We start from the raw sequence: 16577 nt of genomic DNA on the forward strand, positions 1-16577 counted from the left end.
CTTTTTGCCACATGGTTCCTCCCTCACCTCTCTCCAAACTCACATCCTCAGCACAGCCACGAGTGGGTCAGGGCAGGCAGGATGAAAGCAAAGTGCCCAAAAGCTGTGGGGTTGGGTCCTGCTCCCCACAGAGGATTTGGCTCCGTGTCCATCTGCACCTACCTGGGATCAGAGCAAGAGCTCTCCCCCAGCCCTGCCACGAGCAGGGCAGGAGCCCAAAATCCTGCTGGACAAGGTGGTGTTTGGTCAAAGGCTGTGCTCGGTGATCCTGGGGGTCTCTCCCAGCCCCGAGGACTGGGTGGTTTTCAGTGCTGTCAGTACTCAGAGGTAGCTCACACATCCTCCTTGGATCAAAGCTGCACAGATCGCTCTCAGGAGGACATTCCCTGCTGTTCCTCTCATCAGGGGCTGCATTTCCCACCTCAGGACCCTTCAGAGCCCCCTGAATCCAACCAGGCCCAGGCCCAGGGTGCCCTCGGTGGTGCTGAGGGACCCACGGGGAACCCAAAGCACAGGAATTTCTCCAGCTTCCTCTCTGGCAGCAGGAAGGTCTTTGGCATCTCTGTGGCTTCACACAGGGAGAGCTGCCCTCGAGTTCTGAGCAGCATTCCAGAAGTCCTGAGCAGCATTCCAGGTGGCTTCCAGACCACTCCAGCCCCACACAGCAGTGCCAGGGGTTTTTTCCTGGCAGTCACTGCTTCAAGGCCACTTTCTCAGGAGGGAAAAGCAGAGCACTGCCCCACCTCCCTCATCACAGTTCCCAGGAAAGCTCAGGCACTGGCCACCAGTGCAACAACAGCAATTAAATGAGCAGAAGCTATTAATGAACTTTATTACATCCTGCAAAGAATGACACTGCAAAACCATTTAAGCCACTCTATAGAAAGGCTTGATTAGTAAATATGAAATAAACCCCAGAGCCAAGATACCAATATTCCTTATTTTATGTTCATTTTATTTACAAAACGGTTTTACTATAAATACTGTAAATTTTTTTTTGTCTGCACACTAGGAAAATAACCTCAGTTAAAAAGAAGTCATTTAAGAAATACAAATAAATCTTGTAAGATTGTGCAAAGAGGAAATTATTTTCCTTGCGCAAAGAAACGTTTAGTGACGTTTTAAAGTCTTGCTTTAAGAGCTGCAAAAATACTTTGTTCATACAAAAATAAACAAAAAAAAGGTGGGCATTCAACCAACACAGAGGTGGGTTTGAAGAATGTTTGATTTTTCTGCCTCCTTGCCAGCTCAGGTGAAGTCAGAGCCTTGACCTGGGGTCACTTTATTGCACTCAGAGCTGAATCCCTGCCCGCACCCGGGGTCGGTGCTGAGCTCCCCTTCCTCTGTCAACTCCCGGATTTATCCTGCAAAGGGAAACAAGCAGGAATCAGGGGGAGCTCCTGGGCCTGGGGAGGGTTTGAGGAGCCCTGTGCCCCTCCCCAGGGGCCCCGGGGTGTTTGGGGTGCCCCGTGCAGCTCCTACCATCAGGTGCCAGGCGCTGGGGCTGGCACAGGTGAGCGTGGGTGGGCACCGAGCACACGGGGCAGAGGTGGCAGCCGGGGCTGTGCAGAGGGACCAGGTGGGCCGGGGTCCCCTCCCCGGCCAGGGGACACATGGGGCTGCTGGCTGTGTCCCCGTGGACGAGGGACAGGAGCTGCCTGTCCGTGCAGGGGGGGCAGACGGGGCCCTGGGGGCTGCGGGGAGAGAGGTGAGGCTGAGTCCCAGCGGGGTCCTGACAGGACCTGCCCCTCTCCAAACCACCCTGCACAGGCTCCAGCACCCACAGAAGATGCTTTCCTTCACCATCTCCCTTTTTAAACTCCACCAGTCAGTGATTCAAGGATGCAGAGCTGGACCAGCTCCCCCACTCACAGCCAGTGGAACAGGCGCTCACAGGAATAAATGGAAAAAGCCCTGAAGCAAATGCAGCAACAAGGAGTTCACACTTCCCAAAGCCAAAGCAAGCAGATGCACATGTCACACCATGTTTATCCGGCTTTTCATACGAATTTGCCTCTGTCAATGGGGACTCTGTTGAGGAAGCTTTGTCAGCCTGAGAGAGCGCCAGACTCGCATGGGTGAATGTCAGAAGAGAAAGAAATAAACAGAGCAAACAGCTTTACCTTACCACTGCTCTGGCCCAAAACCTTACCTTGCCACAAGCAAATGAACCGCACCCACAGGTGGGAAAAGCACTGGGCAGTGGGTGAGAAGAGGCTCCCGCTGCAGGGTCTCACCTGGGCTCTTTGCTGCTTAACCAAAACCAGAGCTCCAAAGAACACGAGGCCGAGCCAGGCGAGCACAGCTGAGGAGCACAGGCTGCTCCAGAGACACCCAGGGATACCCCACAAGCATCATCTGAATAAAGCTCACGCAGTTCCACATCTCTGCTTGAGCAGGCACCACACTTCTACCCTGGCCCAGGGCGAGGAGCAACCATCATTCACACACTGCCACCTACTTCTGCTCTAAGCTGGGCAGTGACCTCTCGGCTTGGAGGGCACTGGGCACTCACTGCAGTGCTGAGAGCAGCTGCACAGGAGCTGCCTGCACTGGCCACACTCACCCCTTGTCCCGCCACTCCCCCGGTGTCACAGCACTGCTGTCACCCTGGCCAGTGTGGGCACGGAGCCAGCTCTCACAGATGGGACAGACGTGGTCTCTGTGGAGAAGAACCATTGAGGATGTGCACTGAGAGCGTGGGTGTGCCTTCCAGGCCATGGTTCTGGGGCTGGGAACAACCTGGGGTAGTGGGAGGTGTCCCTGCCCATGGCAGGGGGTGGGTCCCTTCAAGGTCCCTTCCAACCCAAACCATTCTGGGATTCTCTGATAAGCACAGTTCTACTCTATTCTGAAATTTGCTGATTTTTGTCCATGCCCACCGTGGCACCTGGGTATTTTTAGGTGGAAGACTGACCTTTGGTGGTCCATGGGCTGCTCTGCCTCACTCCACCACGGAGCAGCTTCTCCTGTGCCATCTGCCCTCAGCACATCCACAGCTTTGGCAGGAGAGCTGAACAGAGAGAGACAGAGACAGAGACAGACAGAGACAGAGGACAGCCTGAGTGTGTGGCCTCCCAAAAACACCAACGAGCCACTGTTCCCTAAATATCAAATCCTTGCTCCTGCTAAAACAGGAACCACACAAATTCCAGCTGCAAAACTCACTTTCTCCACACAAAGATGCTCCGTCGCCCTTTTCCCCTTGTTTTGCCGCCCGTGGGCCCTCAGCAGGGGAGCAGGGGCTCCCTGCTGGATGCTGTACCTGGTGCCTGCTGCGCTCTGGCTGTCGCCGTCACCAACGCTGGGGACCGAGTAGGTGCGGGGTTTTTGGGGCTGGGAGCTCAGCCAGTCCTGGCAGGCGGCACAGCCGTGCTGCGGGGGCTCTGAGAGAGGGGCCAGCTCACCGTGGAGCTGCTCCGCACAGCTGGGACACACGTGGCAATTCCCTGTGTGGCTGTGGATGAGAGAGGTGGGGGAAATCCACCCAGAGAGCAGCCAGCAAACCCCAAACCCTCCTGTGAAGCACCCTTTGCACAGCAGGGTGTTCATCGTGGCATTTGAAAGTCAAAAACTGCTCAAAGATCTTCTGCACAGGTGAGCTCAGCAGCAGTGAGACCCCTGGCTGTAGTCAGAAGTCTGGCACAAGTTTTTGGGCAGGTGAACAAGCAAACCTACCAAAAATAGGAATTCCAGGGCTTGGGCTGCTTCTTCTCATCTGGAACCTCTGGGTGCACCGCTGCATCCCTTCCCTTCCTCTCCTGCTTTTGTAAATTCACATTATAAGAGCTGGAAAGACAGAAAGGGGGAAATTTGTTGAATTTCACAACACGGAAAAATCGTGCTAACCATGCAAATATACTGAAGGTATAGGGTTTGAAAGGAAAACTGCCCGGGGAAAGTTAGGATTTTCAAGGGGCAGCTTACTGCTTTTCACTCTCTTTCCGTCTCATGATGATCCCAGCTAGAAATCCAAGGGCTACTGGGGGAACTAACAAAGAAGGGAAAGGGAGAGTGAAATCAGCCATTGACTCCGGGTATTTAACAGCAAACAGCTTTGGGGTAGGAAAATACATTTTCAATTTTAACTACTTACCAATGCAACTCGGAATGAGGATGCTTGCTGGGGAGGAAAATAAAGAAATGGATGTTAAAATTATGAAGGCCAAAATGTGGTGCAATTACAGCAATTAACAGGACTGGAAGTGGAGCTCTTACCCAGCCAGTAAGGATTCTCTTCTGAGGGTTTGGTTTGGTTTGTCTCTGCTGTGGTTTTAACTAGGGAGAGACAAAGGAAAAACACTCAAAATGTGATTTTATATGGTGCTCAGCTTGCACATAATGTATAAAATAGTTCAGAGAAGAGTAGACATCACATGGGCAGGTGACTTGTGCATCTCAGGCTGTGGCAGGGACCTCTTGTGCCACTCCAGGCCTTAAGGACAGAGGGGATTCTGCTGTTGCACTTGGCTTTGTTGCCTGGGTGTTGTTGGACACGAGACATAAATAAATCCTTTCTAAGTTCCCTCCAGCAGCTTTGCAGTCACTGATAATTTCACACGTTGTTCATTACATTTCAGCCCGTTCCTCTTGAAGGGAAAACGTAAAACCGCATCTGGACCTGCTCCTGGTGCTCCTCAGCAGAGCCTGACACCTTGCAAAGCAGGTGCTGCTCCCCATGAACCCTTTGCTGCTCCCCTGGAACCCTTTGCTGCTGCCCTGGAACCCTTTGCTGCTGCCCTGGAACCCTTTGCTGCTCCCCTGGAACAGGTGCTGCTGCGCTGGAAACAAACCCTACAGAACGCCGGTGCAGACAGGACGCCTGAGGAGCAGTTACCAGCCCAGCGGGAGCAAACTGCTGGGGAAGGGGCTGGCTGCGAGCAGGGGATGGGGGCTCACCCCGGCAGGCGGGCGGGGCCCCGCTCCAGGTGCCGCTGTCGCCGCTGTCGCCGCTGTCGCCGCTGCCCGCGGTGCAGCGCAGCGTGTCCTGCCCCACCAGCTCCAGCCCCGGCTCACACGTGTAGGTTGTGACGGAGCCCAGCACAAACTCCTCCGAGCTGTTCCCACTGTGCTGTCCGTGGGGGATGGCTGGAGGAGGGGGACAGGAAATAACTGCGGGAGAAAGAGGAAAGAACTCAGGAGGTGACGCCTGGGATGCTCCTCTCAGCAGACACTGCTTCTGTCAGGCTTTCACAGGCTGCAGGAACCAGTGATGCTCCTGGGGACTCCCTGCTTGTGACAGCAGCTGTCCCCTTGCAGAGATGCTGACCTGAGTTCACTTAGTGAAGTAAAACAAAAATTTGGAATTTCTAAGTTGGAATATTTGGTTTTTCTAGTCAAGCACTGGACAACTTCACTCACCCTGACAAGATGGAAGAGGACTCCAGACAGCTTTGTCTCCTTCTAGGAGGCACTTGAAGGAAGGTGATGCTCCCTTTAATCTGTACCTGCGGGGGCAAAAGGCACATCCCAAAATCAGCTGGTTGCCACCAACCAAGAATGTGTCACCACAGAGGTGCTGAGGACTCTGCATGGGCAGAGCCCCATGTCCCAGTTCACACCCCAGTACTCTGGCCAGGCAACTGGGAGGCAGTGGGCAGTGGCTTCACACTCACCCACGGTCACAAACCACGCTGGCTGTTGCACCCAGCTGATGATCTTTTAGGATAACTTGGCCGTGTTCTGGGTTGGCTGGAACACCACAAGATTTCTCTAAAAAAGAGTGAGATTATCCTTAGGACGCTATGAGGCTGGGAAAAGCCCCACAGACTTAGTTTTCATGGCAGTAAGGGAATTAATGGTATTTCATGCTAAATGTCATTAAAGAAGAGCAATTTTAAAATACAGGTGTGGCACTTGGAACACAGCTTTGGAGAGAATGAAACGACATGGAGACACTCACTCTGACACAGTTTAGGGACTTCTGTCCACGATAAGTTGTCCAAACAGGTGCTGGTAGGGGGCTGGGCTGTGGTGTTCTCAAAACCTTGGCGACAAATGTACCTCACCGTGGTGTTAACGGCGTAAAAATTCTGCATTTGATCTTCTGGTGATATCGCAGCAAATGACACAGATCTGGGTCTGGGACAGCTGCCTGGCCACCACAGAGACACCCAAAATGTCCAGTTACAGAGCAAAAATAACAATGTTTTGCTTTCAACTGTAAACACAAATCCGAGTGATAGTGCACGAGCCTCACCAAGCACTTGGATACCACAAACAGTGCCCTCCTCCCTGGCCATTTCCACCAGGGAATTGTCTGAGGTGGGAAAGTGCAGCCAGTTCTCGCTGGAGAAGTTTCCAAATCCCCAAAGCCAAACCTCCCTCCCTGGCTAACCCTTTGGTCACCCAGTGCTCTGCCCCTGCAGTCCTTCCCCTTTTCCATGTGCTTCCCAAGCTGTTCCTCTATTTTCATTAACACATAAGTGGCTCCCACGGCCTCGGTGGAGTGTAGGAAAAAGGGGCAGCAAGAAAAGTGGCCAAACCACTTCATCCTGTGTGATGAGGAAGCCCCTGAGGCAGCGATTGCCAAAGCTGTGGGTGTTTCCACAAGCAACCCGCACCCTCCTTGTGTCAGAGAAAGGGAAACACTCACGGCCGCAGAACTCCGGCAGGCTGGACCAGTGGGAGTTCGACAGGCACCGGATGGTGTCGGAGAGAAACGGGAGCTTGGTGTAACCTGGGACACAGCTGAAGGTCACTGTGGAGCCCACACTGAAACTCTGCTGGTGTTTGGTGTCCCCTCGGGGCTCGGCGTGGCTGATATTTGGCAGCGGCCCGCAGTCCCCTGTGGAAAAATAAACCAAGATTTAGCAGCTCTCCTTCTGCTGCTTTGGTACCCCGGGCAGGGCAGGGCAGGGCACACACAGAGCCGGTGGGAAAGGGTGGCACAGGGAGCACACGCAGGGACAGGGATATGGGGCACACACAGGGACAGGGATTTGGGGCACACAGAGCACACACAGAGGGCACACTCAGAGCACACACAGCCACAAAAGGAACACACAGAGCACACAAGGAGCACTCAAGGAGCACAAACACACACAGAGCACATGCACTAGGATAACCCACACTGCTATGGATAACCCACACTCCCATGGATAACCCACACTGCCATGGATAACCCACACTGCCATGGATAACCCACACTGCCACGGATAACCCACGCTCCCATGGATAATCCACATTCCCATGGATGACACATGGATCACACACTGCCATGGATAACCCACACTGCCATGGATAACCCACACTGCCATGGATAACCCACACTGCCACGGATAACCCACACTCCCATGGATAACCCACACTGCCATGGATAACCCACACTGCCATGGATAACCCACACTGCCACGGATAACCCACGCTCCCATGGATAACCCACACTGCCATGGATAACCCACACTGCCATGGATAACCCACACTGCCATGGATAACCCACACTGCCACGGATAACCCACGCTCCCATGGATAACCCACATTCCCATGGATGACACATGGATCACACACTGCCATGGATAACCCACACTGCCATGGATAACCCACACTGCCATGGATAACCCACGCTCCCACGGATAACCCACGCTCCCACGGATAATCCACGCTGCCATGGATAACCCACGCTCCCATGGATAACCCACATTCCCATGGATGACACATGGATCACACATTCCCATGGATAACCCACACTGCCATGGATAACCCACACTGCCATGGATAACCCACACTGCCACGGATAACCCACACTGCCATGGATAACCCACGCTCCCATGGATAACCCACACTGCCATGGATAACCCACACTGCCACGGATAACCCATGCTCCCATGGATAACCCACACTGCCATGGATAACCCACGCTCCCACGGATAACCCACGCTGCCATGGAAAGCACACGGATCCTACACTCGCGCACCCGCGGACGCAGAGAACACTCCCGCACGCACGGAGCGCCCAGCCCGGAGTGCCGGGCTCCCCGCAGCCCCCACCCCTCCGCAGGGGCTCACCCCACGCCGCGGGCAGCACCAGCAGCACCAGCAGCACCAGCAGGAGCGAGCAGCGGCGGCCGGAGCCCATCGCGGGTCCCCCGGCACTGCCCGGGCAGCGGAGCCACTCCCGCGGGGCTGCTCCGAGCTGCGCGGAGCCCCCGCCCGCCCCTCCCGGCCAGCCCAGCTCAGCTGAGCTCAGCTCAGCTCCGGGAAGGCTCTGACGAAAGCCGTGAGCGCGGCGGGGAGCGGGGCTGGGCGTGGAACGCGCGGGGTGCGCGGTGCCAGTCACGCCTGGCATCCCAGGGAGCGGCTGTCCGGGAACCGCTGCCTCAGCCTCTCCTTCTCTGCCTCACTCTGCACCTTCCAGGAAAGACCCCCCTCCCTCCAAAGCTGACAAGTCACAAAGGAAAAGAAAATACCCAAACCAAAAAGGGCAGGAAGGGGAATGTGTCGTCCCGAGGAGTCCGAGGAGAGGGCAGCCAGCAGCAGCCGACCTGCACCTTCCTGTTTCCCTTTGTTATCCAGGAAACAGCGATGTTTCCACTGAGCAGCACACTTTTACTTTAGTTTTCTTTTTTTAATTTCCACTTTATTTTCCTTTCCAATACAATTTAGGCTCCAATCAGATGTAACAAAGGCATTTGCAGTGGGACGCAGAGGTGTTTTCCTAAGGGAGGAATCCAGCACCTTGGATAACGTATTTCTATAAAACGCTTCCTTGTAAACACGAGGACAAATCCCATGGAGATACCTTGGCTTCATTTTTACAGCTCACTGGCCTGAACGGAGATGCTGGCTGCATAAGGCAAAAGGAATCTGTTAACAGGAAAAAAAAAAAACAAACCGCCTGTAAATTCTGGGGAATTCTCCTGTATTAGCTTAGGGCAGTGACCTTGGCACAGGGCAGGAAGATGCTGAAAAGTATTTGGCAAAGACTCCGCGCGATGCTGAGCCCCCGCAGGGAGTGGCTGCGCTCACAGAACCGAGAGCTGCAGCTTCAGCTCGGTGAAATGCCCTTGCTCACAGGCTGAACCCTTGAGCCAGGCTGTTTCTGCTTGAGGAGGGAACAGGAGAGATCTGTGCCCTCTGCCCGGGCACCGGGCTCAGCCCTGCCCCTCCGCACCCTCACCTGCTGCCCCGTTTTGCCGCAGGAGCCGAGGGAGCAGCGGCTCCTCCCGGGCGGCAGCTGAGCCCCACGATAGCAGCTCTGTGCCTGCCTGGCCACCGAGGGCCACCTGCTTTATCTGGCCGTGCCAGCCGTCCCCGCAGCGCAGGAATCAGCCCGAGCAGCTGCGGGTGGCACGCACGGGGAGCGGCCTGAGCCCAGCTGGGCTGGGGCAGCGGGAGGTGGCCGGCAAAACCTGCCAGCAAAAACAGCGCTGGAGCCTCCGGGATTTCCACGGGAACTCGGCCTCAGCTCCCAAAACCTTCTGGGACCGAGCCCTGCGTCTGCCTGGGCTGAGCCTCAGCTCGGGGGCTGCAGGGCTCAGTCCCGGGGTGGCTGAACAGGATTAGGGGAGGTTTAACTCCAGCTGCCTTTTCCAGACCACTTCCCAGAAACACATTCCCACACGTTCCTGCTTTCCTCCTTTACTACTTTTTAAAAATATGCAACCAAGGTTAACTTGCCGTGGATGGCATTTAGAAAATAAATGTTCAGGGTGATAAAGAACTGACAGAACATTGAATCTGAGCATTGCCAGGATATACCTTAAAGCTGATTCCTTCTTGAAAAAGAGAATAAAATGTGACGAGACAACAGCAGGGGAGTTGAATTCACAGAGTGCCCTTCATAAACAATTGCCATTTATTACTAAACAGAAATAAAAACCCAAACTGCTTTGGGAGTTTTAGGTCTTTACAGGACAAAATTGGGGTAGGCAGCCAGAAGAACACACATGACTTTTCCAGTCCCTCTGCTGCAGAGTGACAACGCTGGGGAGGATATTTAGGAGTTGTATTTCTGTGTCTGTGCGTGGTTGATGTGCTCACAGCGGGACTGAGCTGCCTCCCTCCCTCTGGAAAGCAGAAGTGGCTCCTTCACGTTTCGAGATCAGAGATGCCCGGCCCACACATGGCTTTATCTTCCTGTGGTAGAAATAAAAACTGCAAGGAACTTTGGGCTGATACAAGAAGAAGCTTTTGCTAAGGAAAGGGCTTAAACCACTCAAGATATAAAGATTAAACAGTGTAATATCCCAAGTACCATGGTTTCCTAAAAGAAATGAGCTAAAACTCTGCAGAACAGGGAAGTCCTTGCTTTGCTTTTCCCTGCTGGCAGCTGGATCCACAACTGGATCAGCTGCAGCCAGAATTCCTGGGAAGTTAAGGGAGCAGCTCAGCTCCCCAGGGAGGCTGGGGCTGTGTTTAGGGTTTGTTGTGGTGTTGTCAGCGAGCAGAAAACCTGCGGCCCTGGAAACACAGCGTCAGCCTGGGCGGGACACAGCCGGGCTCCGGGGAACTCTGCAGCAGCTCTGGGGCTTTCTGGGACAGCACAGCGTCTGAAACCCCGGTGGGACCAGCAGGAATCACAGCTGGGTCGGGATGCTGGGAGGCAATCACTGAAAGGAAAACTCGGATGGGAGGAGCAAATATGGAAATCAGCCAATGCTTTTAGGAATCATTTTCCATAGATTTCTTGGAATGCTAAAACATTATCGTTAAAAAATTGCATCTTATAGGAGGGACAGACCTGATTTAGGTCATCCTTTACCTTAAAGCAAGGTGAAAGAGTCCTAATAAGTGTGACCATTGCATGGGGCGCTTTTGGAACAGATCAGGAATGGTAAAAGATTTTCTGGTTTTGACCCAAAAGACAAAACTCAGGGATGGGCAAACTCAGCTTGACCCTGACACCAGAGGAACACTTTTCACCATCCCCCAGTTGGGTGTGGAGATCCTCCAGCGGGTGCTGTGTCTTCCCAACTTACAGTGACACAATTGCAGCTCCCAGCACGTCCCACAAAGCCAACACTCACCCTTTTGATGGATAAAATTATCCTCTGCAGCGGGTAGGGAATTTGGAGGGCCAGAACTTCCACCACGTCCAGCTTCTCCTGGCTGTGCATGACCTCCCTGTGGGGAGCAAGGTTGGCATCAGCACCTTGGAGCCCTGGCACTCTCAGGGCCACGTGGTACAAAGTTCTCTCTTGCTTTTCAGAATGCCCAAAAAATGCGTATTTTTAAAAAAAAAATCTGTGATAACGTGAAGGCAAGGAAATAATTGGTAAATTAAAATGTATTTCAGTCAAAGCAAAGCTTTTTATGAGAATAGGAGGTCAGTGCAGTTGAAGCTGAGCTGTGAACCAGATGCCCAACCAGCAAAAAATACAAATTATACAGAGAAAACTTACAGAAGAAAAGAACATGACAAAAACCCCACTCACTTCCACAAAATGATGGAAATTTGGGCCGTTTTAACTTCTGAAAGCAGCCAGGTGAGGGAAGGATCCCCATGGACTTCGGAGGACACATGGATCCTTTGCTGGACCCAGAATAGGATTTTGGGGATTTGTACAGAGGTAGAACAAATCTGAACTCTGAGGCAGCCCAGTTCCTGCTCACTGAAGAGAAATACGTGTGGAAAGAATGAAAATTCCAAGTTTTAGGGATGGGAGTGACCAGGAAGTGCCACTGATGTTGTCATCCCTCCAGGACTGACCTGCTTTCCTGAGGAAAGAGGACTGGGAGGGGGAGATGGTGTTTTGGAGTGCCTTTTTATAGAGGCTGAGCTTCCTCTCCCACGCGAGACCCTTCTTAGAGGGCTGGGCTCCATTTCCCTGGGGACCTGAGGAAACAGAATTCACGGCGTGAAATTCACCGGGTGGCCTTTCCTAGAAACATGATAAAGGAGCAAAATAAATGGGAATGTGATTCGATGTCAAGTCATTTGAACTCACTTTTGGGAGGAGCTCTCCTCTCCGTGTCCTTTGCTCCAAGTCTGACAGCTGAGCTTTTCTCTGGGGGACAAAGAGGGAGCATTGCTCGGAGCACTCCTCCTTCCTCCAGAGCCCACTCAGTCCTTGCCCCAGCACTGCCTTTTTCCCCTTTAAAATTTCCTTACAACTTACATTTGACCCCTCCTGCACTTCATACCCACAATATTTTAAGCTGGTTCACCCTGAATACCAAGCTAATACTAAATACTAAGTAATAAATAATAAATAATAAATAATAAATAATAAATAATAAATACTGAGTAATAAACAATAAACAAATAATGAATAATAAATAGTATCAGCCACTGAACTGGAATGAAACCACCTTTGCACTCGGGCATGGCTCCGCTCCAGACCCCACTGGTTTTGTCCCTGCTCCCACAGTGGATGCTCCCATTCCCGACCAGCTGGAATTTGGGATCACAGCTGTAGGTCACCGTGGAGTTATAAGGAAAAATCTCCATGCCTTCCCCATCGTGTCTCCCGTGGCTGATTGGAGGAGGTGGAGAGCAGGTAATTACTGCAGGAGAGAAGGACAATGTGTTTGCTAAAAACTTCGGTTTTAATAAAAAATACGAAATGTTTGAGTCTGCCTAAGGTTCTTGAGGATCAGCTTTGGACAGTGCAGGTGGGTAACCAGGTGGGTAAAGCACCGCTGCCTGTCCCAGTTCTCTCTGGTTTGTTCCCCAAGTGTTTCTCTTCTCACACTTTTCTCCCTCTCCCACTCTTTATTTGTCACAAGAAATAAACAGCAGCTTGCCATGCTCAGGATTCCTGGAAAACTCACCCCATCACCTCCAGTCATGACAAAAATGTTGATTTTGTGGGAACAAAGCTGCTGAAATAGCAGCAGAATGGGCATTTCTCAGCTGTGCTCTTGGGGACAGATCAGCCACAGAGTATCAACAAAAACAATCCAAAGAGAGGCTTGGACTGGACATCAGGATGCAGGATCTGCTGGAGTGGAATAAAAAGGTTTAATCTCACAATTTGAGATGAATCTCACATTCACAAGTTGGAAGTCTGCTCCATTCAACATCGTTTCCTTTCAGCTGGCACCAGATGAAATTACTCCCGACTAATTTGTACCTAAAATACACGAGAGAAAATCAGTGTAACTATCCAAAAGCTGGGGATATTTCCCACCCACCTCCAGTACGAGCATGATCAGGAGTGGAGGAAAGGCAGTTTTCAACAAGCAGTGATGCTGACACTGCTGGTTAACAGGGGAACTCCTGTCAGGATCTGTGTTCATCTATTTTTGGTGTTCTCTGCCCTGACTCTGCATTTTCCATGGCAGGGAAGGGAGAATCTGGAGCTGAGGCTGGCAGAATTCTCTGGGAATGCCAGACAGGGCTGAGCTGAGGGATGGATTCCCACAGGGATTTGCTGAATCAGGGGCTCCGTCCCTGCCTGCTCCTGGCCCACAGCAGTGCTGGGATTGACCCTGTCCCCATCCAGGGCCCTTCCCCGCTGCTGTCACCTCAGGGGTGAGGTGACAAGGGAGGAGCCACCTGGGACAGTGGGAGGTGTCCCTGCCACGGCAGGGGGTGGCACTGGATGAGTTTTAAGGTCTCTTCCAACCCAATCCAGTCTGGGATTCTGGGATTCAGATGGATCCTCCATGTACTCCAGGAGCAGTGAGGGGCAGCAGGGATCGATCCACATTTAACTCCAGTGGCTTCTGCACTGGTTTGCTGGAAGCTCAGGGATTGTGTTCTGACAGTGACACCTTCCCCATTCTGAATCACCCTCCTGTGCAGAAACCCTCAGCATCTGGCCAGGATGGATAATATCTGATCTAACTTACATGAGCAACATTATCCCTCCACCCTGAAGTGGGTTTCCAAAGGTTAGCTCAGCCCCAGCAGGGTGGGACACGCTCTCATTTCCTCCAATTACATCCCAGGGGAGAGACAAAACCCCTCTGTTGCATTTGGAGCTGGGCAGCACCAGCCAGATGATGCCAGCTGCTTCCTGCTGGGAGGGAGGAGCACTGGCCAGAGTGGCAAGAGATTAAAATTTCAGGGCTGTTCACTGCATTTGGGCCCTGATTGAAAGCAGGCAGCAGCCATGAGTCAGCTCCTGACTGTGGAAATTGTGCTTCACTGCACTTTTCCAGCTGAACTTTAATGGATTTTAGAAATCCCAATGTAACCCCTATTTTTTTTTTCAATATACCTCAACTATCTTAAGCTGAAATGTTTTAAATAACTTGTATTGAAGTCTGGAGTTATCAACTGAGAGTACAGCCAACTGCTCCTGTTGGGATGGACGCTCAGAGCTCCTCTGGGTGGTACTTGGAGGAAAATGTGGCCCTGAATCCTGACCCTGGTGCCCTCCCTCCAGCTGTGTGCCCCTCTGGAGCTGTGTCCCAGCACTCACCCACGCTCACAGAACACTTCCACTCGTGCTCCCAGCTGCAGGTCCATGAGAGGCCCCATCCTCCCCCCGGGCAGCGCTCCCGGCGTGCCACAGGACCTCCCTGGGGGCACAAAAAAGGCTGAATGGGACACGAGACACAGGCTTGGAGGGGTATTCCCAAAGGTTCCAGAGCATTTTACTCCATGGGCATCACAGCCGGGCTGGCAGGAGCCAGACTCAGCTGTAGGGCAAGGTGGGGATCCCACAGTGCCCCACACCCACAGAGGGGTATCCATCTCAGCAGATTAGAAACAAGGTACTCGACTGTGAAAAAATATTCCTGTCACATCACCACTCTCAATATTCCATGGGTGTCACCAAGAGAATGCTTTGCCTTCATGTTGAAGTTCAGTGCTAGAGCAGCAAACTGGGATTTGTCCCCTGCCTGTGCCATGTCCCAGTGAAAACATCTTTAGGACCTCAAAAAGATTGGAAAAGACCTCTGAGATCACCGAGTCCAACCAAACATTCCCTAGCGTGAAAATCAAACCAGACCTGTTAATGCCAGCAGAAAAAAACCAGAAAGAACCTCACATATACTTCTGCTGTTCAATCTTAAATAGGAAGGACAAGAAATATCCACCCAGTTTCCTGTTAATGGAACTGTTGGGATGATATTGACCAGGCTGCATTTTGGGATGCAGGTTGGGAGCAGCCAGGGCTGCTTTTTTGGGGTGTGAGGGCAGCAGAAATACTCACTCCTGCACAGCTCAGCAGGCTGTGACCATGTCAGGTTCTCGAGGCAAGTGCTGGAGGGGGAACTCTCCGAGGAGTTCTCGTAGCCGGGCCGGCAGACGTAGCTCACGTTGGTGCCAACAGGGAAGAAATTCCTCCTCTTATCCTCCTTGGACAGGGCAGCAAACCTCAGCCTGGTTGGGGCAGAGCAGCTCCCTGGCCACCAAGGAAAGCCAGCCTGACAGAGCTGCCCACCAGGAGCTGCCCAAATACGCCCCGGGACCACGGGGATGCTTCTGGAGAGCTCCTGGTGCCCGTGGCAGGTGAATTCGGGTTCCTTGCCAGGCTGCCAGCCTGCTGCAGGCACCAGAGCGGGGATGGAGGGGCGTTAGGAGCCCGGGGAGGGGTCAGCAGGACATGGGGAGCACATGCACGGGCTGGGGGGCACAGGAGTCCCCAGCCCCACCCCTGACTGACCCCTCTGCCAGCCCTGCGGCCACCAGCGGCTGTGAGGGGCAGCAGCGCAGGGCAGGGGGTTTGTCCCCTGGGCAGGGACAGTGCCAGCCCAGCGGGTTTGTCCCCTGGGCAGGGACAGTGCCACCCCAGCGGGTTTGTCCCCTGGGGACAGGGACACTGCCAGCCCAGCGGGTTTGTCCCCTGGGCAGGGACGGTGCCAGCCCAGCGGGTTTGTCCCCTGGACAGGGACACTGCCAGCCCAGCGGGTTTGTCCCCTGGGCAGGGACACTGCCAGCCCAGCGGGTTTGTCCCCTGGGGACAGGGACGGTGCCAGCCCAGCGGGTTTGTCCCCTGGGCAGGGACAGTGCCACCCCAGCGGGTTTGTCCCCTGGGCAGGGACACTGCCAGCCCAGCGGGTTTGTCCCCTGGGCAGGGACGGTGCCACCCCAGCGGGTTTGTCCCCTGGGGACAGGGACACTGCCAGCCCAGCGGGTTTGTCCCCTGGGCAGGGACAGTGCCACCCCAGCGGGTTTGTCCCCTGGGCAGGGACACTGCCAGCCCAGCGGGTTTGTCCCCTGGGCAGGGACACTGCCAGCCCAGCGGGTTTGTCCCCTGGGCAGGGACACTGCCAGCGCAGGGCAGCCAGCAGGAGGGACAGGGACGCTGCCCCGGGGCCGTGTTTCAGATATCAAGGAGGGTATTTACGGCCGCAGGGCTCGGCCAGCCTGGACCAGATGTCGCCGGGCAGGCACTCCACGGTGTCCGGCAGCCCCGGGATCCTGCGGGCGCCCTCGGCGCAGGTGAACGCCACCCTGGATCCCACCGGGAAGCTGCTGGAGCTGCTGGAGGGCCTGGAGTGGGTCATGGCAGGAGGGGGCCCGCAGTCACCTGCGGCAGGAGAACACCTCCTCAGGTGAGGAGCCCCTTCTGTGGCCCCTTCCCCGCCCCAGCAGCGTGGCCGGGATGGCCCGGCCAGGAAAGGCACCAGCCAGGGCTGGATCTGTGACAGCAGTGACCCCCAGGCTCGGGGGGTGGCATTCCCCAGCCCAGCCCCGGAGCTGGGGTCCAGGCAGGTGTCTCTGGTCCTTCCCACGGC

The 16577-nt window shown here is 54.0% G+C and overlaps 1 protein-coding gene and 1 long non-coding RNA gene across 2 annotated transcripts; both read right to left on the minus strand.

Annotated features, from left to right (window-relative positions):
* Positions 1-938: 938 nt before the first annotated feature.
* On the minus strand, positions 939-8784 carry LOC137462789 (uncharacterized). Its single transcript, XM_068173527.1, has 15 exons — positions 8007-8784; positions 6596-6787; positions 5903-6094; positions 5616-5712; positions 5362-5447; positions 4900-5112; positions 4219-4278; positions 4097-4123; positions 3928-3991; positions 3679-3789; positions 3266-3457; positions 2918-3013; positions 2567-2662; positions 1483-1694; positions 939-1364 (listed from the first exon to the last, which is right to left on the minus strand). The coding sequence occupies exons 1-15, from the start codon at positions 8284-8286 to the stop codon at positions 1360-1362; spliced, it is 1923 nt and encodes a 640-aa protein (XP_068029628.1). The 5' UTR covers positions 8287-8784; the 3' UTR covers positions 939-1359.
* Positions 8785-9760: 976 nt separating this feature from the next.
* LOC137462793 (uncharacterized) lies at positions 9761-11761 on the minus strand. The gene is made up of 3 exons (XR_010993779.1): positions 11650-11761; positions 11375-11551; positions 9761-11063 (listed from the first exon to the last, which is right to left on the minus strand). It is a non-coding gene; the product is annotated as an uncharacterized lncRNA (long non-coding RNA).
* Positions 11762-16577: the final 4816 nt, after the last annotated feature.

Source organism: Anomalospiza imberbis, chromosome 26, assembly GCF_031753505.1.
Source record: "Anomalospiza imberbis isolate Cuckoo-Finch-1a 21T00152 chromosome 26, ASM3175350v1, whole genome shotgun sequence".
Classification (NCBI taxonomy): Eukaryota; Metazoa; Chordata; class Aves; order Passeriformes; family Viduidae; genus Anomalospiza; species Anomalospiza imberbis.

What these genes read in the sequence shown, in the direction of transcription:
- LOC137462789 (XM_068173527.1), bottom strand. Translation starts at nt 8,286, where the DNA reads ATGCCAGGCGTGACTGGCACCGCGCACCCCGCGCGTTCCACGCCCAGC. An exon ending in CCTCATTCCGAGTTGCATTG is followed by an intron (nt 3,992 to 4,096) that starts GTAAGTAGTTAA and finishes CTTCTTTGTTAG; the next exon opens with TTCCCCCAGTAGCCCTTGGA. An exon ending in GGGGAGTGGCGGGACAAGGG is followed by an intron (nt 1,695 to 2,566) that starts GTGAGTGTGGCC and finishes CTCTCCCCGCAG; the next exon opens with CCCCCAGGGCCCCGTCTGCC.